Genomic DNA, 22,702 nt, shown 5'->3' with positions numbered 1-22,702 from the left:
TCCCCAAAATTCCCAGAGCAATTCCGTTGCAGCACCAGAGCAGCTGGGAAGCTATCAACCCCCCCAAGGCACTCACAGGGCATTAAGAGCCCTCGGGGCTCCACGAGGACGAGCGTTATCAGAATCCAAGGAGAGCACAGCACCACCAGTATACGTATACTTTATTTCCTCATCTCCCGGTAACAAATAAAAAACAAACAAACCCACAGTCATTCTCCCCCCCCAGCCCGCACCGCCTGTCCCCATCCCCGAGCCCCGCTCCCCCCAGCTCAAACATCATAGTTGGGGTTCTTGCGCAGGATGACGAACCCCTCCAAGATGGGGGTCACGGGCACATGCTCTTCGGTGGCCAGCTCTGCCCGCTCACCGTGTGCCAGCAGCACGGGGGTGGTATGGGTCTGGAAGCCAGTGATGGTTTTGGGCTTGCCTGCTTGGCCCACCACGTCCACAGCCTGGGGGGGGTGGGGAGAAGCAAAGTGAGAGGGGAGGAGATGCAGGGATAGAACCCCCAGCCACACACACCGGGCTGCCCCCTCACCTGTCCGACCCGAACCGACACGGGCAGAGGGCGCAGCTCCTCATCGAAGGTGACCAACATGCGGGGCTGCATGGCTGCAACCAGCCCGTAGAGCACGTAGTGGGACTTGCCCAGGATAACTGAAAGGAGATGAAGGCAAGGGTGTGGGTGTGGGATGGAGGGGTGCTGGGGCGGTGGCCAAGCACACGTTACTCACTGTTGCGCACATCCAGGAAGGACACAAGGACGGTCAGCAGTCCAGCTACGGCCACCTGGCTCATGAGCTGGCGATCGCTGTGGTAGGGGCACAGGGTGAGGGTCCCCTTGCCCAAGTGGGTCAGGCCCTGGTGTGGCACAGAAAGCACGTGAGCACATAGTGGGGCAGCACACAGTGGCCCCCCCGTCCCACTGCCACCCTGCCTCTTCCCAACCACCAGTGTGGGATCATCACCTGGGCTAACCGCACCATGAAGAGGTTGTTGGGGTCCTTGGCGTGGTACTGGGCGAGCTGCCGCAGCATAGCAGCCAGCCGGGCGTTGTTGGTACCTGGAGAAGGCAGGGATTGGGACACCAGCCTTCAGAGACTGGGCCAGCAGCCTTCAGGCCGCCCGCATGACGCACGAGCTGCCACCCAGGCTTACCGCTGCCCACCATGCCCATGGCAAAGATGGAGTTGTAGGAGACTTCGGGGTCAGCATCGTGGGAGAACTTGCTGAGGGTGTCGAGGATGTTGAGTCGGGGGTTAGAGACAGAGATGAGCGCCAGGGCCAGGGGCACAGCACGGCGCAGGGTGGGCTCCCCATACCGCAGCTGCATGGAACGGGGGTAGAGAGGGTATTAAACTCCAGGTAAGGGCAAGGGCACGGTGGGGTATCCACAACCCAGCTTACCAAGGCCGAGGTGTGAGAGAAGACCTGCCCTCTTCATCCAGGTCCCTTCCCAGCCCCACACTGTCCTCCCACTGCCACTCACCAGGTGACCAAACGTGCGCAGGGCCATCTCGGCGCCGATCTCCTCACCCATGGCAATAAGTGCGATGCCCAACACTGCTACACCCTGCGGGGACACCAGTGCTGAGTGCCAGGCAGGGACCACCAACCCCAAACGTGATCTCTTACAGCCCAGCAAGACAGTGTGAGCAGAGCATCCTGCTAGGGCCACTGCCTCTGGGTCTGACCCCACACGGAGCAGCTCCTATGCCTGGGCTGCAGGTTCCAGCTCAGGTTTCCCTACCTGGTGTGCCCCCATGTCAGCTGAGCTTTCTTTCTTCTCTTTCTCCTTCTTGTCCTTCTTGTCCTTATCTTCCTCTTTCTCCTTGGAGTCAAAGTGCTCGCTGCAGATGTGCAGAAGCTGCTGAACCTTCAGTACGTTCCCTGAACCTGTGGGGTCAGCAGAGGGCAAGGATAAGCAGAAAGAAGGCCAGGTCCCGCTCCCACCTCCCTCAGCCTCGGTCAGCTCAACGCACCAGCGTAGGCACAGATGTCCACCAACGTGTTGGCAAAGCTGCGGAACGGCTCCGACACCACCTCCAGCGCTGCCAGGATGGCCTCGATGGCCTCTCCCTTGCCTGTGGAGAGGCACAGAGCTCAGGGCACTCGAGGGATGCTCGCAGTCCCAGCTCACAAGACCACCGGTGCTGCCCTTCCTTACCCAAGTGGTTCAAGCCCAGGCCAAGCGGCAGCCACCGGGCATAAGTTTCCTTCAGCTCCGTCTCCGATTTCTCCATGATGGTCTGGAGGATGGTGGAGGTGACATCCCCATTGCAAGAGCCCACGGATATCATGCCACAAGCCAGGGCGGTCACACCAGCCACCTGGGGAGGAAGCCACGCTCTTAGAGCACAGCACATCACACAAAGACATGCAGAGCCCAAACCAGCGCCAGCATCCCCAGGAGCTGTCAGGGACTCATGGGGCACACTCTGCTCTGCTCTCTACCTCCATGCTGGACTTGGAGTCCCCCATCACTGGCAGCAGCAAAGTCAGGACATCCTCACGGTTGGAGCCCGCGTAGGCCAGCCCCAGCCTATGGAGAGCCCAGAGGAGTGTCAGGGATGGCTGCACCACCCCACACAGCCAAGGAGGCCAGGACAGACCCTTACCCAAAAATGGCTCCGATCCGCATGGTGTTGCTGTTGTGGAGGACATAGTCGGAGAGCAGGGCCAGGGCAGGGTCACACTCATTCCTCACTCCTGAGTTGACGATGCCACATGCCAGGAGGGCTCCCGACTACGAGACAGAGGCACCATTATGCACCAGCCACCACCACACAGAGATCCGTGCCAGCCAGTGACTCATGTCACCCCACAGGTTACACTTGCTCCCCAGGACAGGCTGGTTGGTACCAAGTGAGATCAGTGCCACTCACCTTAATGTAATCCTCTGAGGAATAGAGGTACTTGTCGATCTGTGTGAGGCCCCCATCTACGTCCCATAGCAGTATAGTGCCCAATGAAGCTGCGGCACTCAACATCCCTGTGGTTCCCAGGGAGAAAAGCTCAAGTCAGAGTGACCAGCCTGCTGGCTGGGGACACAGCAGAGCTGTACCCAACCGCCTCGCTTTCAGCAGAGCCCAAAAAGGGTCACAACCCCAAGCCCACAGACACCTCCAGCCCTCACCGTGGTCCTTGTTCTTGTACAACCATTTATTGCCATCATCTGTCAGCAGCTTGTCTTGGCCGAACGCAGCATTTACAAAGCCATTCACAAAGGAGGAGGCCAAATTCATCCGGGCTGAGTCCACTTGGGAACCACTGCCCCCAAACCCTGGGGAGAAAGATCAGAGTGAGGCAGGCCGGCGCTCCACTGCACAGTTGTCCTGTGCCAGACAGGGGTGAGGTCCTATCCCCAGCCACAGGGAAGGAGCAGCCAAAGCCCACCACAGGCAATGGGGTCTGCTCTATCCAGAGACAGACAAGGTCAAAACTGGAGCTCTTACGGTTATTTTCCAGGTGGGTTTTGTAAATATCATCTGGTACTTTGGGCTCCATGATGTCCAGCTGCAGAGACAAGGAAAAAGGGGGTTATCTCCCCACAAACACACCACAGCAGCTGCTCTACACAGACAGCATCTCCAGTGGGGCCTGGCCAAGCTCATAGGAATAAGGCATCTCTCCCCAGGCTTTGCCACAGAACACAAAGCCTGGCAGCCAGAGCAGATCTCAGCCTGAAGCAGCCCAGGGATCTTTCTCCAGCACAATGCTCACCTCTCTGGCCAAGGCCAGGAAGTTGCTGTTGAGTTGGACATTGGACATGATCTCAGTCAGGTCCTCGTACTCCTCCACATCCTCATTAAGCTCCAGGAAGACCCCATGGCGGCCCAGCATAAAGGCCATCTGCTTCTGGACAACTCTGCAGAGGGAAGAGGCTTTGAAAACATCCAGCCCCCAGGCAGCCCTAACACTAGCCAAACAGCAGACGCATACCTCAACCTACCCTGCTCAAGAAGCAGACAAGGGCAGACCGGAGATGGCTGGCTCCTGCTCATCTTTATTTTGGGGACAAGAGTCTCTGCCCAAGCCCCCAGCCACATCTGATAGCATCAGGATCCCACTCAGCTGTGCCACCCCCAGAGCGCGGGGGACTGTCTCTACTTACACATCTTTGCAGGAGGTGAAGATGTCCTCCACCAGCTCCACGTCGTTGAGCATCAGAGCCAGGCGCAGGGCTTCAGGGTAACGGTTGAACTTGCGGAAAATGCCCAGGGCACAGCGTAGAAGAGCAGAGTTCTCAGGCTCTGGGACATAGCTTACACAGCTTTGAGGAGGAGATGCACGTGAGGATGAGTGTCAGACAATGAAGCCGGGCAGCCTCAGCCCACCAGGGGCCAGGCAGATGCATGAGCCCCTCACCTGGTCAGGTAGAGGCACACTTTCGAGTAGGCGTTGTCATCGATGTACTTCTCCAGCATGTCCATCTGCTCGATCTCCATGAGCAGGTCACAAGCCTCGTGCTCTGCATTGTGAGCCATGTTGTAAGGGACGATCTCCTTGACCAGGGTGAGGAGCGTGTCCCTCTGTGCCTTGTCGGCTTCATCAATCTCCTGCCACTCCTTGGCCACCTCCCCTGCCAGGTGCCTGCGGGGAGAAGGGGACATCACCACCACAGAAATCAGCCTCACCCAGCCCCAGGGATGTGAGGCAGCTGTCCGTGTCCGCCCCGAGCCCCACTCCCAGCCAGGCTCACCTGACGTATTCATGCCCCCACGATGCCAGCTCCTCCTGAGAGCCCACCAGGCGGTACTTCAGACACTCACGCTCCCCACTCATGGTCATAGCCAGGACAGAAATGATGTCTGCTGCAAAGCGCTGGGGACAGAGAGCCAGAGCTTCAGGCTCACAGGGGATTGAGTGAGTGCACCCCAAAAAACAGCACCCTCCCTGAGCCCACAGGGGGCAAAGGCAGGGACCTGGCAAGTCCCAGCCCACGCAGGACGGCAGCGCTCACCTTGTTCTCCCCGGGGGCCATGTTCTCGTAGATCTCCTTCAGCTTGCCATAGTGCGGTCGGAGGAACTTGAGGGGCTTGGGGACGGAGGTCATGGAGGTGGTGGAGGAACGGATCTGCCTGCGCAGCTCCTCCAGTGCCGGGCGATAGAGAGACGTGTCCTTCTCCTGCACATGGAAGAGGCCCATCAGGAAGTGCGTGAGGTGTCACTTCTGGGCTCAGTGCCCCCCCAGACACAGAGCAGGGCAGCCCCCCATCCTGCGGGGCTAAAGGCAGATCCGCAGGGCTGTGGCACAGCGAGCAGAAAGCCACCCACCGGGCACGGCTCTGAGTACCCCCAGGGCTGTGGCACAGTGGATTTCCCCCCCAGCTGTGCAGGTTGAAGGGCACGCACTCACCCCGAGGCGCTCCACCAGCATCTCCAGCTCATCCTGCAGCTGTTTGTCCTCCTCCGACTGCCGGCAGGGAAAATACGGTTAGGGGCACCCCAACGCACGGGGACGCCGCTGTTCCTCCTCATAACGGCAGAGAGCCACCCCCGGGGCCCCTACCGCGACGACAGCGAACCCCGGAACTCCCCGTGCTGTGTCACCACGTGACGTCACGGCGGGAGCCCCTCACCCCGGCGACGTCACGCGGCCGGAGGGAGACCCGATGACGCCACCGCCCCCCCGTGACTCAGCTTCCCGGGCGACGCTCACCAGTTCCTGTTCCTTCTCGGGCCCCGCGGGCGGATCCCGGCGATCCCGGCCCCACAGCGGTGCGGGCTTCTCGTCACCACCCGACCCCGGCCCGCCCTGCACCCGGCTCTGCCCGCCGCCGCCGCCCGCGTCCATGACCGCTCCGCCGCACACCGGCCACGCTCCGCGCCTGCGCCCGGCCCGAGCCCGCAGCCAATCGCAGTCCGTCGTCTTCGTGACGTCATCACCGCGCGCCCGGCGGGCGTTGCCGTGGGTTGAGTGGGCGGGGCGATGGGCGGGGCGATGGGCGATGGGCGATGGGCGATGGGCGATGGGCGATGGGCGATGGGCGATGGGCGATGGGCGATGGGCGATGGGCGAGCGTTCCCCGCGTGGCGCAGCGCCGAGCCGTGACACCCGCGGGCGTGGGGAGCGGCGGTGGCGGGGATAGGACGGGATGGGGACGTGGGGACATGGGGACGGGGAGCCGAGCGGGGGATCGGTGCCCGCCAAGCAATGACACGCGTGGAGCCGCTGCCGGACACGCGTGACACACTCAGGCGTGTAGCGCTGTGCCCGCCTGTACAGCCGCCCGCCCGCTGGAACCCGGGGGTGGCAGCGCCGGGATGCACGGCTTCCCCAGCCCGTACGGCGCTGCCGAGCCACCATTGCCGTGGGCGGCTGTGGCTGTACGCGACACTGTGCGTGACACCGCGTGGGCGGCCGTGCCGCGCGGCACGGGAGCGGGTGCGGCTGTGCGTGTCCCCGGTGATGAACCCTGTGCCAGTCCCGCTGTGCGCATCACTGTGACCGCGCCCGAGCCCGGTGCGGTGCCGGTGCCGGGGCTCCGCCCGTGCGCGCGGTGGGCGCTGCCCCTCGCGGTCACCTCGGCGGCGGGGCCGGGCGGAGCGGTGCCCCCGCTCCAGCCACCCTTGAGGGCGCCCGTCTCAACCGTCCTCAGCCCCCGGTGCCAACGGGCCGCGCCCCGCTGGTCCCCAAACCCCGGCCCCTTCCCTCTGCGGCGGCTTCCATCCATCCCTGCCCGGCGCCGCTCCAACTCCCGGACCTATTCCCGGTGCCGGTGCCGGGCCATGGCGGAGGCAGGCGGCGCTGCGGCGGCGGCGGGGGCCCGGCGCGGGCCGGGCGGGGAGCGGAGCTAGGCGGGATGGCCAGGATGAACGTGGCCCTGCAGGAGCTCGGACACGCCGTGAGTGTCGGCAGGGAGGGACGCAGGGGACAGGAGGGGGGGAGGGGGGGCGCGGGGACAGCCCGCGTGTTGGGGCTGGAGAGCTGCGGGAGAGGGGGAGGGCTGCGGGGGGGTGCGGAGAGAAGGAACCGGGGGGAGAAAGGGGATCGAGAGCCCGTGGGATGAGGGGGCCGGGGGGGCTCCCCACGGCGGCAGGGGGAGAGGGGCAAAGGGACCTCCCCGCTGGGAGAAATGGGGCAGCTCGGGATGAACCCACAGCCCTTCATTGTGCCAGAGTGGGGAGCACACCTGGAGCTTGTGGATGCTGCCCCACAGCACGCCCGGGGGCTGGGGGGCCCATTTTCCCCATGGACGGGGCAGGAGGAGCCCGTGGGCTGGGTCCTGCCTCAGCCTCAGGGTGCCAGGAGAGATGCGGCTGGAGGTGACGTGGGGCACCGCGGCAGATCGGGGCACCCAGCCGGCCCCAGTCCTACATGCCAAGCTGCCCAATGCCACCATCCCACAGTGATGGAACCCCCCCTGCTTAGCAACATCCCTGGGTCCCAGTGATGGGCGAGGGAGCTGGGAGCGGGGAGCAGAACGCTTATCCTTCCCCCCCCCCCACACACACACCCCGGCAACTTCATGCCCCTGAGCACTGCAGAGATACGCAGATGGAGGCTGAGCCACAGCCCACCCAGGCGTTAACTCTGAAGCCTAAGGATAGTGCATACCCAGAAACTCTATACCAAAGCACCCTGCTCCTTCCTCCAGTTCAATCCCCCCCATCCCTCCTTCTTAGCTGAGCCCCTCGCAGGTTGAGTGCAAGCAGTAGGGCTGCCCCCCCACTCTGGTGCAAAAGGGTGCCTGTCTCACCAGTGTCGCTGGTCCTCTGCAACCAGCCGATGCCCCCACGGTACCCCTGTCCCCCTGGATCCCTGCACCCTGCCCTGCGTGGGTGGGGGGAAGGGGGGAGGGCTTCCAGATGTTTCAGACCAGTGCACATCTGCATGGAAAGTTCCAGGTGGGGGGGAGGGGCGAGACAGCAGCGCTAAGCAACGGTTGCCAGGAGATAGGGAGTGCATCTCCGTGGCGATGTGGCACCTGTCAGCGGGGTGATGCTGCTGTTGCCATGGTGACACGCAGGGATGCTCGGGCCCCAAGGCTCCCACCAGCATCCCGCATTGTGCACCCCAGGGTGAACCGGGGATGGGGCTGGCTTCTGGGGGAGGCCCTGTCCCCCCCGTGCACCTGCTGTAGGAGGCAGAGGGGGCAGTGGGGTGCAGCCCCCCCCAGCCTGCTTTCCCCCCTCAGATGCCTGACTACAAGCATGCCACGCTGCAGGAGGACGAGGGGCCGGAGCCAGCGGGGGATGGCAGCGCTTCCCCTGACAGCGTGGAGGTGAGCTATGCCCCAGTCCCCCTGCTTTGCTCGGGACCCCTTTCTTGCAGCCCCCAGCACGCAGCAGGAGTGGGGCCGGGAGCCCGGCCAGCCTTGGCTGTCCCTAGATGATGTGCTGGAAGGCAGCCAAAATGCAGCAGAGGGTGTTCCCCTTCCCTGCAGCTCAGCGGGGGGTGCACCAGCATCCACAAATGGCTCGTCCGCAAGGGATGCGCTGGCTTCAGGGTGGCTGTTTCCAGGCTTAGTCCCCATCTGGTCCCATGCCCCACAGCCAAGCCAGGGCACCTGGGAGCAGTCTGGGGAGGGGATGTGATGTCAGCCCTTGCCTCCTGCCCAGGTGGGGTTTCGGAAGGGGACGGGGCCGCTGCTGAGCCGCCTGGCCTCGCGCTCCCAGCTGGAGCTGGTGCTCTGCACCGTCGCCATCACACTGGCCCTGCTGCTCGGCATCACCATCGTGGCTCTGGCTGTCCAGTACAGCAGAGGTAGGAGACCGCCATGCTGGGGTACAGATGGCATCGCCCCTCGTGGGGACAGCAGGTCGCTGGGTGCTGTACCCACCCCAAGGAGCAGTCCCACTCCGTGCCTCAGTTTCCCCCCTGGCATGCCTTTCCCTGCAGATCCCTCCCATACCATGTGCCTGACGGACGCCTGCGTCCGGGTGGCCAGCAAGATCCTGGAGGCCCTGGACACGGACACCGACCCCTGCCAGGACTTCTACCAGTACTCATGTGGGGGCTGGATCAAGAGGAACCCACTGCCCAATGGGCGCTCCAAGTGGAGCACCTTCAACAGCATCTGGGACCAGAACCAGGCCATCATGAAACACCTCCTCGGTGGGCACGGGGGGAATGGGGACTGTCTGAGGGTGCCAGCAGAAGGGGTTTGGGCTGAGCTGTAGTATCCCGCAGAGAACTCCAGCTTCAACTCCAGCAGTGAGGCAGAGAGGAAGACGCAGCGCTACTACCTGTCCTGCCTCAAGGAGCAGCGAATTGAGGAACTGGGCTCCCAGCCCCTCATGGAGCTCATCGACAAGGTGAAGGCTCAGCCCTGGGGACAGTCCTGGAGCTTTCCCCACAGCACGGGGTGACAAACACCTCCTGGTACCATTTGGTGGCAGATCGGCGGATGGAATGTCACCGGCTCCTGGAACCAGAGCAGCTTCATGGAGGTGCTGAAGATTGTGTCAGGCACCTACCGAGCAACCCCGTTCTTCACTGTCTATGTGGGTGCAGACTCCAAGAGCTCCAACAGCAACGTCATCCAGGTGGGCACTGGGGGTAGCAGGCACTGGGGGCATTGGGACGTATGGGATGCCCATGCTGCCCCTCTGTCCCCAAGGTGGACCAGTCGGGGCTTTTCCTTCCATCCCGGGATTACTACCTGAACAAGACTGCCAATGAGAAGGTGAGTCCAGGAGCACTGCATGGTGCTGGGGGCTCAGGGACAGCGGGTCCAGGGGGGCAGCAGGTCTGAGCCTCTCAGAGCTGGCATGGAGTGGCCAAACCAGGAACCCATGGGCAGAAGAGAGCTGCAGATGAGTCTTGTGGTCTCACCAGGTCCTGACTGCATACCTGGACTACATGGTGGAGCTGGGCATGCTGCTGGGGGGGTCCAAGGAGCCCACCCGCCTGCAGATGCAGCAGGTACTGGACTTTGAGACGCTGCTGGCCAACATCACCGTGCCACAGGCTGAGCGGCGGGATGATGAGAAGATCTACCACAAGATGAGCATCGCGGAGCTGCAGGTGGGCATGCTCCCTCTGGGTCTGGGACACAGGAGGAGGTTGTCCAGCACGGGGCCATGCTCAGCACACCCTGGGCAGCCCAGCATGCGGATGCGCTGCAGTGCGGTGCTCACCCCACCATCACTGGGATTTGGGGAGCTCTGTGGGCATCCCTTGTCCTGCAGCTGTGGGAGGAACAGGGAGCGGCGGTTTGGGGCAGAAAACAGACTTGAAGTGGTGGGGGACCTGGGAACACCCAGGAAGAGTGGTGCGGAACCATGTCCCCATGCCCCTGCAGGTCCTTGCTCCTGCCATCGACTGGCTGGATTACCTTTCCTATGCACTGGCTCCACTGGAGCTGGCAGAGACGGAGCCTGTGGTGGTGTATGGGGACGCCTACCTCCAGCAGGTCTCTGAGCTCATCAACAGCACCGACAGGAGGTGAGCACCCCCAGGGACCCCATTTGGGCATAGGACATCCCCCATGTGCTGGTCGCATGGCCACACGAAACATCCCTCTGCCCCACAGCGTTCTGAACAACTACCTGATCTGGAACCTGGTGCAGAAAACAGCCTCCAGCCTGGACCAGCGCTTTGAGACAGCCCAGGAGAGGCTGCTGGAGACACTTTATGGCACAAGGAAGGTAACGGGAGGGGTTTGGGGCCACCCTTCTCTATCCATAGCAGTGCAGGGGTAGTTGGGATCGCTTCTGCCCTTGGGCACCCCTTGGCATACTAAGCCCCAGATGCTGAAGAAGGATTTGGGGTACAACTTTTGGGATACAGGGTTTCACTGTGGAGCATCTCCCCACAGCCAGGGGGAGACAGTGGGCAGGGAGGGAGGTCTGTGGCTGCCCTAACATCTCAAGGGCTCTGGTCTCTCCCACAGTCCTGCACGCCCCGCTGGCAGACCTGCATCTCGAACACAGATGACACGTTGGGCTTCGCCCTGGGCTCCCTCTTCGTCAAAGCCACCTTTGACCGGGACAGCAAGGCCATCGTGAGGACACATACCTTCCCCATCCATGAGATCTCCTGTTTTCCCCCAGATCCTGGGGAACGGTGAAATGGGACCCCCAGTATTGGGGATGGGATGCGGGGCTCACCCATGGCCACCTCCTGCCCAACCCATCCCTGCATGAGTGGCACGGGGAACAGAGCATCCTCTCCTGTCCCTAGGCGGAGGAGATGATCAGTGAGATCCGGACAGCCTTTGAGGTATCCCTGGAACAGCTGGAATGGATGGATGACAAGACCAGGCAGGCTGCCAAGGAGAAGGTGAGAGATCCACAGGAGGCCCCTCCGGTATCCCCCAGCCCCATCTGACCACCAGGGCTTCTCCCCATGCAGGCAGATGCCATCTATGACATGATCGGCTTCCCAGACTTCATCCTGGACAACAAAGAGCTGGATGATGTCTACGATGGGGTAGGGGCTCATGGGGAGGGGTCCGACACCTTCACACAACCCGTGGTGGGACGATGCAGCAAGAGACAGTCCTTCCTCACCTATCTTCTTCCTCACCAGTACGAGGTCTCCGAGGACTCCTTCTTCCAGAACATGCTCAACTTCTACAACTTCTCTGCCAAAGTGATGGCTGACCAGCTGCGGAAACCTCCCAACCGTGACCAGTAAGTCCTGTGTCACTTAGGCATCCCTTCCCCACAGGTGACCCCTCCAGGGTGGGAACAAAGGTTAGAGCACTTCAAGAGATGAGGTGGCACAGATAATTGTGGGTACCCTGGCTTTTCCCCAGGATGGACGCAGGGTCCTTTGGTCATGGGGCGGGTGCCAGCCCCTTGCAGGTGGGACCCAAGGAGGGAGATGGCACAGGAGGGCCCTGAGGGGGGAGATGGAGGGGGGAGACACATCCCTGTCCCCCATTCCCCAGGTGGAGCATGACCCCACAGACCGTCAATGCCTACTACCTGCCCACCAAGAACGGCATCGTCTTCCCCGCTGGCATCCTGCAGGCACCGTTCTACGCCCGCAACCACCCCAAGTGAGCCCGATATGGAGCTGAGGGGCAGCTCCCGGCTGGGGGGCACTCATGAGCTGGAGGGGCTGCCCAGCTGCACCCCTTCTGCACTCACTCACCTCTTTCCTGCGGCCCCACAGAGCCCTCAATTTCGGTGGTATCGGCGTGGTGATGGGACACGAGCTGACCCACGCCTTCGATGACCAAGGTGAGAGCAACAGGAGCCCCTGTCGCCTTCCCATCCCCCTCCCGGACTCATCCCCTGGGTGTGGGGAGAGGGTGCTGCTTTGCCATCCATTGCATCATGCATGCTCGTGGCCCTGGCCACCCCCCAACCCGGCTGGCTGGCTTCCCCTTCTATGTCCTGTCTCCCCAGGTGGCACCTGCCGATACCTCCCCCCGGCTTCTCTGTGCAGCTTTCGCTCCATCCGCTTGGTGAGGACACGGTGTCTGCAGCTCGGGCCGGCCCGTGGCCCCCCAACCTCCTCCTCATCCTCCTTTTGGGATGGGTCCCTCTCACATCCGCTCTGCTTTGCGCCTTCACCGGAGCCAGAGGGGACGAGCGGGGGCCGTGGGGGGAATTTATGGTCACAGGGGACAGCGGGGGGCTCCGTAAGGGGATAAACACGCTGCAGGGGCTGGGGGACACCGTGCTCCCAGAGCGCATGAACCCAAGTCCCCTGAAGACCCCCCACGGTGTTCAGTTTGGGGAACCCCGCAGCGAGTTTGGGGTCGCCGCCCCACGGCTCGGTCCCGCAGGCCGCGAGTACGACAAGGAGGGCAACCTGCGGCCCTGGTGGCAGAACTCCTCGCTGGAGGCCTTCAAGAACCGCACGGCCTGCATGACGGAGCAGTACGGCCGCTACACAGTGCACCGCGAGAACGTCAACGGCCGCCAGACGCTGGGAGAGAACATCGCCGACAACGGCGGCCTGAAGGCGGCCTACAACGTGAGTGGGACCGCCGGGGCGGGGAGGGGGGCACAGCCCTCAACCTCCTCCCACGCTTTCGTGGCGTCCATCCCACAGGCGTACAAATCCTGGCTGCAGAAGAACGGAGAAGAGAAGCGGCTCCCGGCGCTGGGGCTCACCAACCACCAGCTCTTCTTCGTGGGCTTCGCGCAAGTACGGCTCCGCAGCCCCCCCCCCGGCTGCCATTTCCGCGCCCCCCAAGGCGGGGGGGTTTCCCCCGTCCCCACAGCCGTTCCCCTCCCCCAGGTGTGGTGCTCGGTGCGGACACCCGAGAGCTCCCACGAAGGGCTGGTGACCGACCCGCACAGCCCCGACAAGTACCGCGTCATCGGCACCCTCAGCAACTCGCGGGACTTCGTGCAGCACTTCGGCTGCCCGCTGGGCTCGCCCATGAACCCCGGCAAGCACTGTGAGGTGTGGTAGGGACGGGGACCCCCGCTCGGGAGGCGCCCCGGCTCTGCCCCCCGCCCCGCTCGTGCCGGGGACGCGTCCCCGGGCTGTGCGGATGGAGGCCGGCTGCCGCCCGGCCCCGCCGTCCCCGCGCTCCCTCCCGCCCCGGCTTGGCTCCCCCGTCCCTGCCCGCCGGGCCCGGCCGCGGGCACTGGTGCCTTCCGCTGCGGGTGGCTCTCGCTGACTTTATTGAACGATTAAATGCAGTTTCCACCTATGCCGACGTCTCCGGGTCCTTCCTGGGGGGCCGCGATGCGACGAACCGGGGCGCCGTTGGGATTCGGGCGCCCCTTCGGCCGCGACGGGAGGGAAAATGGCGGCCGCGGCGCTGAGCACCCCCACGGGCGGCACCGCGACGCGCAATGCCCGCCGGGCCTTGTAGGCGCTCGTAGGCCTCGCGGCGAGCACCGCGGCCTGTCGCAGGGCACGACGGGAGCCGTAGTTCGACGCGAGGGATGGTGGGAGGCGTAGTTCCGACCCCCGCCGGCCCCGCCGCCGCGCTGCGAAGGCTGAACTACGCTTCCCGGCAGGCGGCGCGGCCGGGCCTGGGTCCGGGCCTAGGCTCCTCGGGGGGCAGCGGGGCCGGGCCGGACCGGGGTGAGCGGCGGCGGCGGCGGGGCCGGACCGGGGGGCCGAGGCCGAGCCGGGGGGGCTGGGCTCGCGCTGGGAACGCCAGGCCTCGGTGAGGCCCTGGGTGCAGGGTCCGAGCCGGGTGCGGGATGAGGAGGGAGTGCGGGCCGCGGGCCGGGTGCAGGGCTCCGGCCCCGGCACTGCGGGTGCTGAGCTGACCCCCGCGGGGTCACAGGTAGCGGGACGTCCCCAGCGCCGCCCCAGCCACGTGCTCACCTTGCAGAGCCGCTGCCCCAGCCCGTGCCATGGATGCGCCGCCCATCAGCCCCGTGGAGCTGCTGTGCCTGGGCTCCAGCCTCGCCTTCTCCGGCCTCTTCTACTACCTGTACAGGAAGAAAGCCCGAGTTGTGGCACGCATACAGGTAGCCTGTCTCACTGTGCCTTCCCCCGCCCGCTGTCCCTGCCCCATTGTCCGGCCCAGAGCCCGTGCACCCTGCTGATGTCTGCGCCCTCCATCAGCATCATGATGCCTAGCACCGGGTGGGTCACGTCCTGCCAAATGCCACGCACAAACCCTCTGCTGCCAGCCCATCTGCCTGTGCCTGTGTTCACGCTCAGCCCTACTCTTCCAGGAGGCCCCGAAGCTCCAGGTTGACGACAGTTTACCAGCAGTGGTGTCTGCAGCCGATGGGAGGTGCCTGCCTTATGTTGCCCTGGAAGGTAAGGCGTCCCCATGGCCACACGCTGGGGACAGGGAGCAGGCTCTCATCCTTTGGCTGTGATACATCCGTTTGTCCTCAGGCATAGTGCTGCCAGCCAAGGCTGCGCTGTCCAGCCAATACCACGGGGGGATGCAGGGCGTGATCCAAAAGCTGCTTCTGAAAGAGCATCGGCTGATCTGGAACAGCTTGGCACGGAGCTGGTGAGCAGCAGAGGGGACATCGGGGCCAGGCTTGCACCGGCGGCTCCAGACCCCAACCTCTGGGGACACATGAGAGGCAGAAAGCAGCTTGCGTAGAGTCTCCAGTCCTTTCCCCCAGTTCAGCCCTAGCAGCTCAGGTTTCCTTCAGGTTCTCCGCATCTCAGTGCTGTGCTCTCCGCTTGCAGGACTGAGAGCGAGCGGGTGCTCTCAGAGCAGGTCTACACTGTCCCCTTCTTGCTGGCCTCCCCGGATGCTGAAGCAGTGACACAGGTGAGCGTGGAGAGCCCGCTGCGAGCCGTCTGCCTGCCCCTGGAGATGGTGTACGAGCGCTTCCAGCAACCAGCCCACGGCTTCCGCGACCTGCTGGGCCACTACCTGAGTGGGGAGAAACCCAAAGGCATCCTCGAGACAGAGGAGATGCTGCGGGTGGGGGCCGGGCTGACAGGCATTGGGGAGCTGGCCCTGCACCCTGATGGCTCCCTGCACCTCCAACCACCAGCCCGGGAGGGCGAGTATTTCTTGTGCCTGGGGGACTGGCAGACAGTGCTGGCCGAGCTGGAGTCAGCCAGAGGGTTTTGGAAGGGGGCAGCTATGTTGTGTGCCGTGGTGGGGCTGGCTGTCCTCCTGCACACCCTGTGCCGTGCCATCCGCCACAAGCACCAGGACAAGGAGCCGGAGGTGGAGGAGGATGGCGATGAAGGGCTGGAGGACTCCTGCGTGGTTTGCCTTACCCGGCCCCGTGAGTGTGTCCTCCTGGGCTGCGGCCACATCTGCTGCTGCTTCCGCTGCTTCCAGGCCTTGCCCACTCGTCTCTGCCCCATCTGCCGGGGGCCCATTGACCGCGTCGTGCCCCTCTACCAGGCCTGAGAGCGTTGGGGGGCGGCAGGGCAGTGCCAACCAAGCCTGGCGTGAAGCTTGTACAAGTCTCAGCTGTCCCCTGGCGTGCAGCTGGGTGGTTCCTGCTGGGGAGGGAGGGGTCCTGGCTTACCCCTGTCTATTTCAGGGTAGGGCTGAGGGGATTTACAGCCTCGTCATCCTATTTGCCCCTTTGTCTGCCCAAGTCATACCTCCACCCCTAACGTGAGAGCATAGGGTCATTGTAATCCAGGTGCCTGACACAAGGAGACGAGGCCCTGCACCATTCTGGATCTATTTTCTGAGTCCTGAACGCTCCCCCCCTTCCCTCCCCTCCCTGCAGTGTGGCTTTTTTCCTTGTTTTGCTTTTCTGGTGTGTGGCTTTGTCTGTGGGTAAATGACAGGACTGGAGGGAGATCCCAGGGCTGGCGAGACACAGCTGGGGAAGGTGGGGGTACAGAAACCACCCAGAGCCACCACTGTGTCACACCCTGGCACCAGCATTCCCCTACCGTGTGCCTGCACTCACTAAGCAGACCCCGTGGGAGCTGAAAAATTCCCATCCGCTTGCTGCTCTGGCACCTGGGCAGGGGACTGGGGACAGTGTGGGCTGCGGCATCCTGCTGTCCCTCACCACGGCCTCCCCAGAGCTGAAGGACAGCCCCGAGGCAGCCTCGAGCACCCGCTGAGCCCCATGCGCCCTCCCCGGAGCCAGCGCAGGAGTGACGCGCAGTTGTTTGTCATTGATAAAGCTGAGGAGCCAAGCACAGCCTCGCGTTTTCCTTTGCATCGTTACAGAGGGGTTGGGAAGTGCCACCATCCCCTCCCAACACAGCTGGGCAGGGGACCCCTGGCTGCGGGTGCATCCTTTGGGACAACCCCAAAAGGCGCAAGGATGGGGATGAAGAAGGGGGGGGGTGCTGTTACCAAGGCAACTGTGCTCTCCCGGTCTCCATGGCAACTGCTCCCCTGGACCGCTCCCCATCACTGCCTGCCGTTGCCCAGGCAACCCACGGGCTCTCCCAGCTCCTGCAGCTTTGGGGCACCCGGGATTTGGGGCGGGAGTGATGCCGGCAGCCTGACAGCAGTGTGTGGGTATGGGGTTCTGTGCCCCCTTCCCCGGGGCAGCTGTCCCATCGCTCCTGGTTTGGGGTCAGGCACTCACTGGGGGCAGAGGCGTTGTCCCCAGGGCCTGCTGCCAGCTGCGATGCCCCAAAACACACAGCTAAACCTCTAGAGACCCACAAGCATCGTTGAAGTGAGGGAGTTTCCCCACCTTTCCCCCACATTCTCTCACCCCAGTCTCTCCCCCTCACCAGTATGGCTGCGCTGCGCTGCAGAGTGAGCAGTGGGGACCGAGTCCCCTGCACCAGCCGGTCGTCCCCCCCGCAGCAGGAGGGATTTCGGGAAGGAGATAAATACCAGATGGGAGAGGGCCGGGCTGCCAGGAACGCATTCCCCGCGTGCCAAGAGCTGCTGGCGCGAGTGGGTGCGTGGGCTGGGAGGTGTCTGCGCACCCGGAGACTGCTCTCCTCGCTCCTGGGGCTGAGCCAGGGATGGGCAGAGGGGTTCACGGCCACCCCTGGCCGGTGGCACCGAGCTGAAGCCCCACAGCACTGAGGGTACGGAGGGAAGGGGATGCGTCCCACTGCACCCTGTCCCTGCAGGCACACAGAGAGGTGCAGGCACCCCTCCCGCCACGCTGTCCCCCCTGAAAAACCACCAGCCCCGCGGCAACCCAGCCACGTAGACCCTGCTGCACAGCCCGGAGCGGTGCCAGGCAGCACCATGATTCAACCCCTCGGCACCAGGCAGAGCCCGGCAATGCCAACCCACCCTGCATAGGGCTGCCGTGCCAGCGCCCCTCGGTGAACTCACTGTACATCCCCACCATCACCCCGGGGACGTTTGTTTTGGGGACACCTGCAGAGAGCACGGTGCTGAGCCACAGCCCCATCCCACGGCACTCGAGAGGACTCAGGTGTCCCATTGCTGCCACCCCCACCCAGTGCCCCGTAGGTACCCACTGCACCCACCATGCCCCCCAGGGCTGCCAGCTCGCTGCCACCTGCCTCCTTGTCTGTTGTCATGGTGATGGAGATGTGGTGACAGATGAGGGATGGAGCTTGTCACCCCCGCAGGGATGCTGTCTGCCCAGCGGGGTCAGTCTCTCAAATGCTGGGACCTCACAGGACAAAAAGCTTTTCCCGTGAAGCACCTGGCACAGCTCATAGCTCTACCCTACTGCCCCATATGGAGGGACAAGGCAGGACGCAGGTGGCGCTTGCAGGTGACCCTCACTGGCCCCACAGAGTGCTGGGGACAGGCGCTCAGGGTGGTGGCAGCGGGGAGATGGGACCCAGCGAGCAGAAGTGCCATTTCACGTTTCTTGGCAGGGCTGGCAGCAAGCAGATGGAGGCACCAGGAGCAGGCTGCAGGCACAGCTCCGCACCGCCAGCGCCCGACCTGCTGCCTGGGGGGGGGGGGGGGGAGAGCCAGCCCCCGCTGTGCCATCCACCCACATAGGCCACTTGCCCACCCACATCCCGAACGCCAAGAGCCCAACTATAAGGGCAAACCAAAGCCCTATCCCTCCTCACCCATCACCAGCGTGGTGCCCCCACCCTGACCCACCCCCAGAGCACAACACCCTGCTGCCATCCCCCCCCCCCCTCTGCAGCCCATCTGCTCCCCAGCCCCCCGGCTCGCCGCTCCCTGCCCATGGGCAGAAGCACGTGGGCCCGGCGATGGGGAAAGCAGGGCACATCTCAGCGTGGGCCTCTCGCCTATTTTCCCAGGCGCTTCTTTTTGTGGGAGCAGAAGCTGCCAGATGAAGGGGTTGGAGCCGCTTCCCCAGCAAAGGCGGTGATAAAGGATCGCCTCGCTGGCGGGGAGGGGGCACCGCTGCCCCAGCGCTGCTCTCGGAGGGGCGCGGGCTCTGCAGAGCCCAGCACAAAGAGAACAGCACGGCCAAGCCTTCCCAAAATAGCAGCACCTGTCCTCTTGCATGGGCTGGCCCCACTGATGCTCTTCTACAGCAGCTTTCATCTGCGATCTCAAAGCACGGGAGGACGGCGGCATTGAGAAATGGGCCCCATCCCTCCTTCCCCCAAACCTGAGCCTAAATAACACCCCAGCGATGGGGAGGGGTCCCAGGTGGGGCTTTCTCAGGGCCGCTGATGCCAACGTGGTGCAGCTGTGGCTCTCGGGTGGGAGGCACGATGGTCTCTGGGGGCTAACAGCAGCTGACCCATGGCACGTCCCTGTGGGGATGGCTTTGTCCCTTCCTGCCCTTCCTGCCCCGGGGCTCTGTCCCCAGGGAACGGCTGAGTCAAGGGGCAGCGGTATCCCCGTGGGTACCCACGGGTCTGCGCCCGAACCACAGCCCCACAGATACACCCAGCGCGCATCCCTCTGAGTGCACACGTGTGCAGTGACCCACACGGACCCACAGAAGGGACGGGGACGGGGGGGAGGAAGCCCTGCATGGGGGCTGCAGGAGGGGCTGCCAGGGATGGGGCTGCAGCGCCGTGCTGGGGACAGCCTCGGGGGATCTCTGCCCGGGCCACGGGCTCAGTGGGGAGGGGGGGGAGCCACGCACGCGGTGCCGCGCTGGGGATGGGCGCACCGACACCGGACGGACCCCGGGACGGGCAGCCGCCCCCGGTCCCCCCCACGCGTCCCGTCCCGTCCCGTCCGCGGAGCTCGGAGCCGCCCCCTCCCGCCCCGCCGGGTGGGGGGGTCCCCGCTCCCCCCGGATGCATGACTTCATCCTTCCGCCCGGCTTTCCTCCCCGCCGCCGCCGCCGCCGCCGCAGACTGGCTCCCGGCTCGGCGCGGCGCGGCTCGGCCCGCTCGGCCCCGCCATGTCGCAGGTGCTGCCCTACGGCGAGGACAAGGTGGGTCGCTACGGCGCCGAGCCCGAGGCGGGGGAGCTGCCCTTCAGCTGCCGCCTGCAGGACACCAACGCCTTCTTCGGGGGCAACCAGGGCAAGCGGCCCCCCAAGCTGGGACAGATCGGCCGCGCCAAGAGAGGTACGGACCCCCCCCCCCCCCGACCCGGCGCCGCGACCCCTCGGTTTCCCCCGGACCCCCGGTTGCGCCCCGCAGCATCCCCGGTACCCCCGGTGCTGCCCCCGGCATCGCTCTGCCGCCGCACCTGCAGCTGCGCCCCGTAGCAGCGCTGGGAGCCCCGGCTGTGCCCTATAGCATCCTTAGCGCTGCCCTAGAGCGGTGCCCCCCCTTCCCCCCCGCGTCCCCGGACTGCAGCTGTGCCCCATGGCATCCCCAGCGCCGCATCCCCGCCTCTGCCCCACACCATCCCCGGCTCCGTCCCCCGGCACCGGGCAGCTGCAGGAATCCCACTCTGCGGCGCTGCCCCAAAGCCGCAGGATGGACCCCCCCCCGCTACCCCCGGAGTGCCCCGGGCATCCCTGGGGCTGCCCCCGCTTCCCCCGGAGCTGCTCTTTGCGGTTGCCGCACCCCCCTTGGGACGCCCCCCCCCCCCGGCCCCATAGCATTCTCCCTGCCACATCCCCGCCTGCCGCAGAGACCCCACAGCAGCGATGCTCAGCAGCATCACCCCCGCTGTGTGCCCCCCCGGGGCTCCGTAAGGCTGTGTGTATGTCGTCGTCGTCGTCGTCGCCCCCCCCCCCCCCGCTTCCCTTCATGCCGCAGAGACCCTATAGCAGCTCAATCCGAACCCAAATAAATACTCCCCCTGCTAAATCCCCATCCATCCATCCGTGGGGAACCCTGAGGGCAGCCCCCTCCCCACCTGCTCGGATGGGGCACAGCCAACCCTCCATTGTGCAAAAGGGGGGCACACAGCCCCCCCCAGCACCCACACTCCCACCCCTGAGAGATGATGCACCGCTGCCCGTGCCCCCCCCACCTCATTTTGCAATGCCGATGGATGGGGGCAGCGGACCCTCTCAGTGGGGCTGGGGAAGGCCCAGTGGGGGATGCTGGGGGGTCCTGCACAGTGATGATGCTGCTGGAGGGGCTCTGCCCGGCTGTGGGGGTCTGTCCGGTGGTGCTCTGCTGATGCCTATTGCTGTGGGGGGATTCTGTCCGAGGGGAGATGACTGGGTGGGGGGCAGTCTGATGATGCTGTTCACCAGGGTGGGGGGGGTGGGGGGGTCCTCACAGCCCCCCCCATAACACCACACTGCAGCGAGCGATGCCGTGGGGGCCCGATGTTGCCCCCCCCACTGGGTCATTACCCATTCTGCTCCTGTTGCTCTCATCAGCGGTGCCGCAGCGCGGAGGGGGGGGTCCTTCCCACCCCCATTTCCCCATCCAACCACCCACACCTGGCTGCCGGGGGGGGGCACCCCACCATCCCACATCCTATAGGGTAGGGGTCCCATACCCGAGCCCTCGGAACGAGGCAACGGTGGGGCTGCAGGGAGGAGGGGGGGGGGTGGGGGAGGAGAAGGGTATGGAGCCACCCCCGCTCGTGTCCCCATGCCCACCCACGTCCCCCCCCCCCCCCCGCGTGTCCCCGCAGTGGTGATCGAGGATGACCGGATAGACGAGGTGCTCAAGGGCATGACGGAGAAGTCGCCATCGGGGGTATAAACCCAGAGAACCACCACCAGGACCCACGGAGGGGGGGGGGGCCATGCCCACGCCCCCCCCCCACACCCCGGGGAGGGGGTACCGCACGCCGGGGGCCCCCGCTCCATCCCCGCCTTCGGGGCCGCCCCCTCGGGCCATGCACTTTACCCCCCCCCTTCCCCTGGGCAGAGGGACCCCCCCCCCCAAAAAAAAATATACCTTTAAGGTGTGGGGGGGTCGGAGCGGACTCGGAGCGCTGCTGCTGCCCGGAGATATTCTTTGCTCCATCGTTTTCTGCATGAGCTTTGGTGGCCCGAGCGCCGTGTCCTGGTGTGCAGGGTCAGCCCCACTCCGGCACGCTTCTTTTTAACAGGAAAAATCCTCATATTTGTATTTTTATATCTATCGATCCGAATCTTTGTTAAAAACGATCGATCCGCCGACGTCGGTCCGCTGTTGGAGTCTGCAGTGTAAAGGGGTCATATTTTTTTCCATAAGAAAACAACAAAAAGAGAGAAAAAAATATATATATTAAAAAAAAGGGGGGGGGGGGGGATGGAGAGAGAAAGGGAGGAAAAAAGGAGAAGAGAGAAAAGGGGGGAAGGAGAGAAAGGAGTGAAAAGGGGGGAATAAGAAGAGAGAAAGGGGGGAATAAAGAGTGAAAAATGAGTGAAAAGGGGGAATAAAAAAGAGTGAAAGGGGGAAAAAGAATGAAAGGGGGAAAAAGAATGAAAGGGGGAAAAACAAAGAGTGAAAGGGGGGAAATAAGAGTGAAAAGGGAGAAAAATGGGTGAAAAGGGGAAAACATGAAAGAGTGAAGGGGGGAAAACAAAGAGTGAAAAGGGGGGAAAAGAAGAGTGAAAAGAGAGGAAGGGGGGAAAAGGGGGGAAAAGAGAGAAAAAGAGGAAAGGGAAAAAAGGAGAAAAGAGAAGGGGGGAAAAGGGGGAGAGAAAAGGAGAAAAAGTAAAAAAAAAAAAAGGGGAAAAGGAGGAAAAAAACAGAAAAGGGGGAAAAAAAGAGAGGAAAAAGGGGGGGGAGAGAAGAAAGGGGGGGAGGAAAAAAAAAAGGGAGAGAGAGAAAGGGAAAAAAGAGAGAAAAACACAGCATGGGGGGGGGGGGGAACCGCACCGCCATCATCCATCGCCCCGCGGCCGCCTCTGCCCGGAGGGATGTGGGGCTGCGGGGGGCTGCGGGGCCGGGGGGGGCCGCGCCTGAGTTGTTGTTTTTAATTTTGTACTTTAATTTAATTTTGTTTTGTAAGAAAGCTTCTTTGGGGAGGGTCGGGGGGGAGGGGGGGGGGGGCCGTGCATGAGAACAGCCGTCATCCTTTTTTCGGTCGCGTTTATGGGGGGGTGGGGGGGGAAACACGACAACTCCAAAAATATAGTACAAAAAAAAAAAAAAAGGAAAAAAAAGGGAAAAAAAAAAAAACCCTACATTAAA

The 22,702-nt window shown here is 63.8% G+C and overlaps 4 protein-coding genes across 10 annotated transcripts; 3 read left to right on the top strand and 1 right to left on the bottom strand.

Annotated features, from left to right (window-relative positions):
* Nucleotides 1-143: 143 nt before the first annotated feature.
* PSMD2 (proteasome 26S subunit, non-ATPase 2) lies at nucleotides 144-5,862 on the bottom strand. Its single transcript, NM_001012934.1, is given in 21 exon segments — nucleotides 144-452; nucleotides 539-657; nucleotides 735-861; nucleotides 969-1,063; nucleotides 1,159-1,327; nucleotides 1,490-1,573; nucleotides 1,751-1,896; nucleotides 1,983-2,084; nucleotides 2,168-2,330; nucleotides 2,455-2,542; nucleotides 2,619-2,746; nucleotides 2,886-2,992; nucleotides 3,137-3,283; nucleotides 3,456-3,516; nucleotides 3,724-3,868; nucleotides 4,115-4,273; nucleotides 4,369-4,593; nucleotides 4,703-4,824; nucleotides 4,964-5,128; nucleotides 5,360-5,416; nucleotides 5,663-5,862. Coding segments are annotated over 21 exon segments (2,727 nt in total). The 5' UTR covers nucleotides 5,798-5,862; the 3' UTR covers nucleotides 144-269.
* A 938-nt stretch (nucleotides 5,863-6,800) lies between these two features.
* Nucleotides 6,801-13,568, top strand: ECE2 (endothelin converting enzyme 2). Of its 4 annotated transcripts, none has more exons than XR_001468044.4 (19): nucleotides 6,801-6,848; nucleotides 8,142-8,228; nucleotides 8,566-8,710; nucleotides 8,846-9,061; nucleotides 9,137-9,261; nucleotides 9,346-9,492; nucleotides 9,567-9,632; nucleotides 9,785-9,973; nucleotides 10,251-10,393; nucleotides 10,482-10,596; nucleotides 10,842-10,952; nucleotides 11,132-11,230; nucleotides 11,303-11,380; nucleotides 11,480-11,583; nucleotides 11,844-11,954; nucleotides 12,071-12,138; nucleotides 12,307-12,365; nucleotides 12,690-12,880; nucleotides 12,959-13,054. XR_001468044.4 is itself a non-coding variant. In XM_025153673.3 (19 exons), the coding sequence occupies exons 1-19, from the start codon at nucleotides 6,807-6,809 to the stop codon at nucleotides 13,322-13,324; spliced, it is 2,280 nt and encodes a 759-aa protein (XP_025009441.2). In that variant the 5' UTR covers nucleotides 6,801-6,806; the 3' UTR covers nucleotides 13,325-13,568. The 4 variants fall into 4 exon arrangements, 3 of the variants coding, with proteins under 3 accessions (XP_025009441.2, XP_004943466.4, XP_025009442.2); XM_025153673.3 differs by lacking the exon at nucleotides 12,307-12,365 and adding an exon at nucleotides 13,148-13,568 and having other exon boundaries at nucleotides 8,172-8,228; XM_004943409.5 differs by lacking the exon at nucleotides 12,307-12,365 and adding an exon at nucleotides 13,148-13,568.
* MUL1L (mitochondrial E3 ubiquitin protein ligase 1-like) lies at nucleotides 13,529-16,462 on the top strand. Of its 4 annotated transcripts, none has more exons than XM_046898845.1 (5): nucleotides 13,529-13,948; nucleotides 14,219-14,343; nucleotides 14,554-14,641; nucleotides 14,723-14,843; nucleotides 15,029-16,462. In XM_046898845.1, exons 1-5 carry the CDS (start codon nucleotides 13,807-13,809, stop codon nucleotides 15,708-15,710), a joined length of 1,158 nt encoding a protein of 385 aa, XP_046754801.1. In that variant the 5' UTR covers nucleotides 13,529-13,806; the 3' UTR covers nucleotides 15,711-16,462. The 4 variants fall into 4 exon arrangements, with proteins under 4 accessions (XP_046754801.1, XP_015147035.3, XP_046754802.1 ...); XM_015291549.4 differs by having other exon boundaries at nucleotides 13,529-14,033; nucleotides 14,205-14,343; XM_046898846.1 differs by having other exon boundaries at nucleotides 13,899-13,948; nucleotides 14,157-14,343.
* Nucleotides 16,463-19,513: 3,051 nt separating this feature from the next.
* On the top strand, nucleotides 19,514-21,658 carry CAMK2N2 (calcium/calmodulin dependent protein kinase II inhibitor 2). The gene is made up of 2 exons (XM_015291551.4): nucleotides 19,514-19,732; nucleotides 21,210-21,658. The coding sequence occupies exons 1-2, from the start codon at nucleotides 19,564-19,566 to the stop codon at nucleotides 21,278-21,280; spliced, it is 240 nt and encodes a 79-aa protein (XP_015147037.1). The 5' UTR covers nucleotides 19,514-19,563; the 3' UTR covers nucleotides 21,281-21,658.
* The last annotated feature ends 1,044 nt before the right edge of the window (nucleotides 21,659-22,702 follow it).

This window comes from Gallus gallus, chromosome 9 (assembly GCF_016699485.2).
Source record: "Gallus gallus isolate bGalGal1 chromosome 9, bGalGal1.mat.broiler.GRCg7b, whole genome shotgun sequence".
In the NCBI taxonomy this organism is placed as follows: Eukaryota; Metazoa; Chordata; class Aves; order Galliformes; family Phasianidae; genus Gallus; species Gallus gallus.
Note: the sequence above shows the minus strand (reverse complement) of the source record. Positions and strands in the feature narration are given on the sequence as shown.

Excerpts from the sequence above, each read along its gene's own strand:
- CAMK2N2 (XM_015291551.4), top strand. The coding sequence starts at position 19,564 with ATGTCGCAGGTGCTGCCCTACGGCGAGGACAAGGTGGGTCGCTACGGC. Across the intron at positions 19,733-21,209 it reads GATCGGCCGCGCCAAGAGAG|TGGTGATCGAGGATGACCGG; the intron begins GTACGGACCCCC and ends GTGTCCCCGCAG.
- MUL1L (XM_015291549.4), top strand. The coding sequence starts at position 13,807 with ATGGTGGGAGGCGTAGTTCCGACCCCCGCCGGCCCCGCCGCCGCGCTG. Across the intron at positions 14,642-14,722 it reads GCCTTATGTTGCCCTGGAAG|GCATAGTGCTGCCAGCCAAG; the intron begins GTAAGGCGTCCC and ends GTTTGTCCTCAG. Across the intron at positions 14,844-15,028 it reads AACAGCTTGGCACGGAGCTG|GACTGAGAGCGAGCGGGTGC; the intron begins GTGAGCAGCAGA and ends CTCCGCTTGCAG.
- ECE2 (XM_004943409.5), top strand. The coding sequence starts at position 6,807 with ATGGCCAGGATGAACGTGGCCCTGCAGGAGCTCGGACACGCC. Across the intron at positions 8,229-8,565 it reads CTTCCCCTGACAGCGTGGAG|GTGGGGTTTCGGAAGGGGAC; the intron begins GTGAGCTATGCC and ends CCTCCTGCCCAG. Across the intron at positions 9,062-9,136 it reads CATCATGAAACACCTCCTCG|AGAACTCCAGCTTCAACTCC; the intron begins GTGGGCACGGGG and ends AGTATCCCGCAG.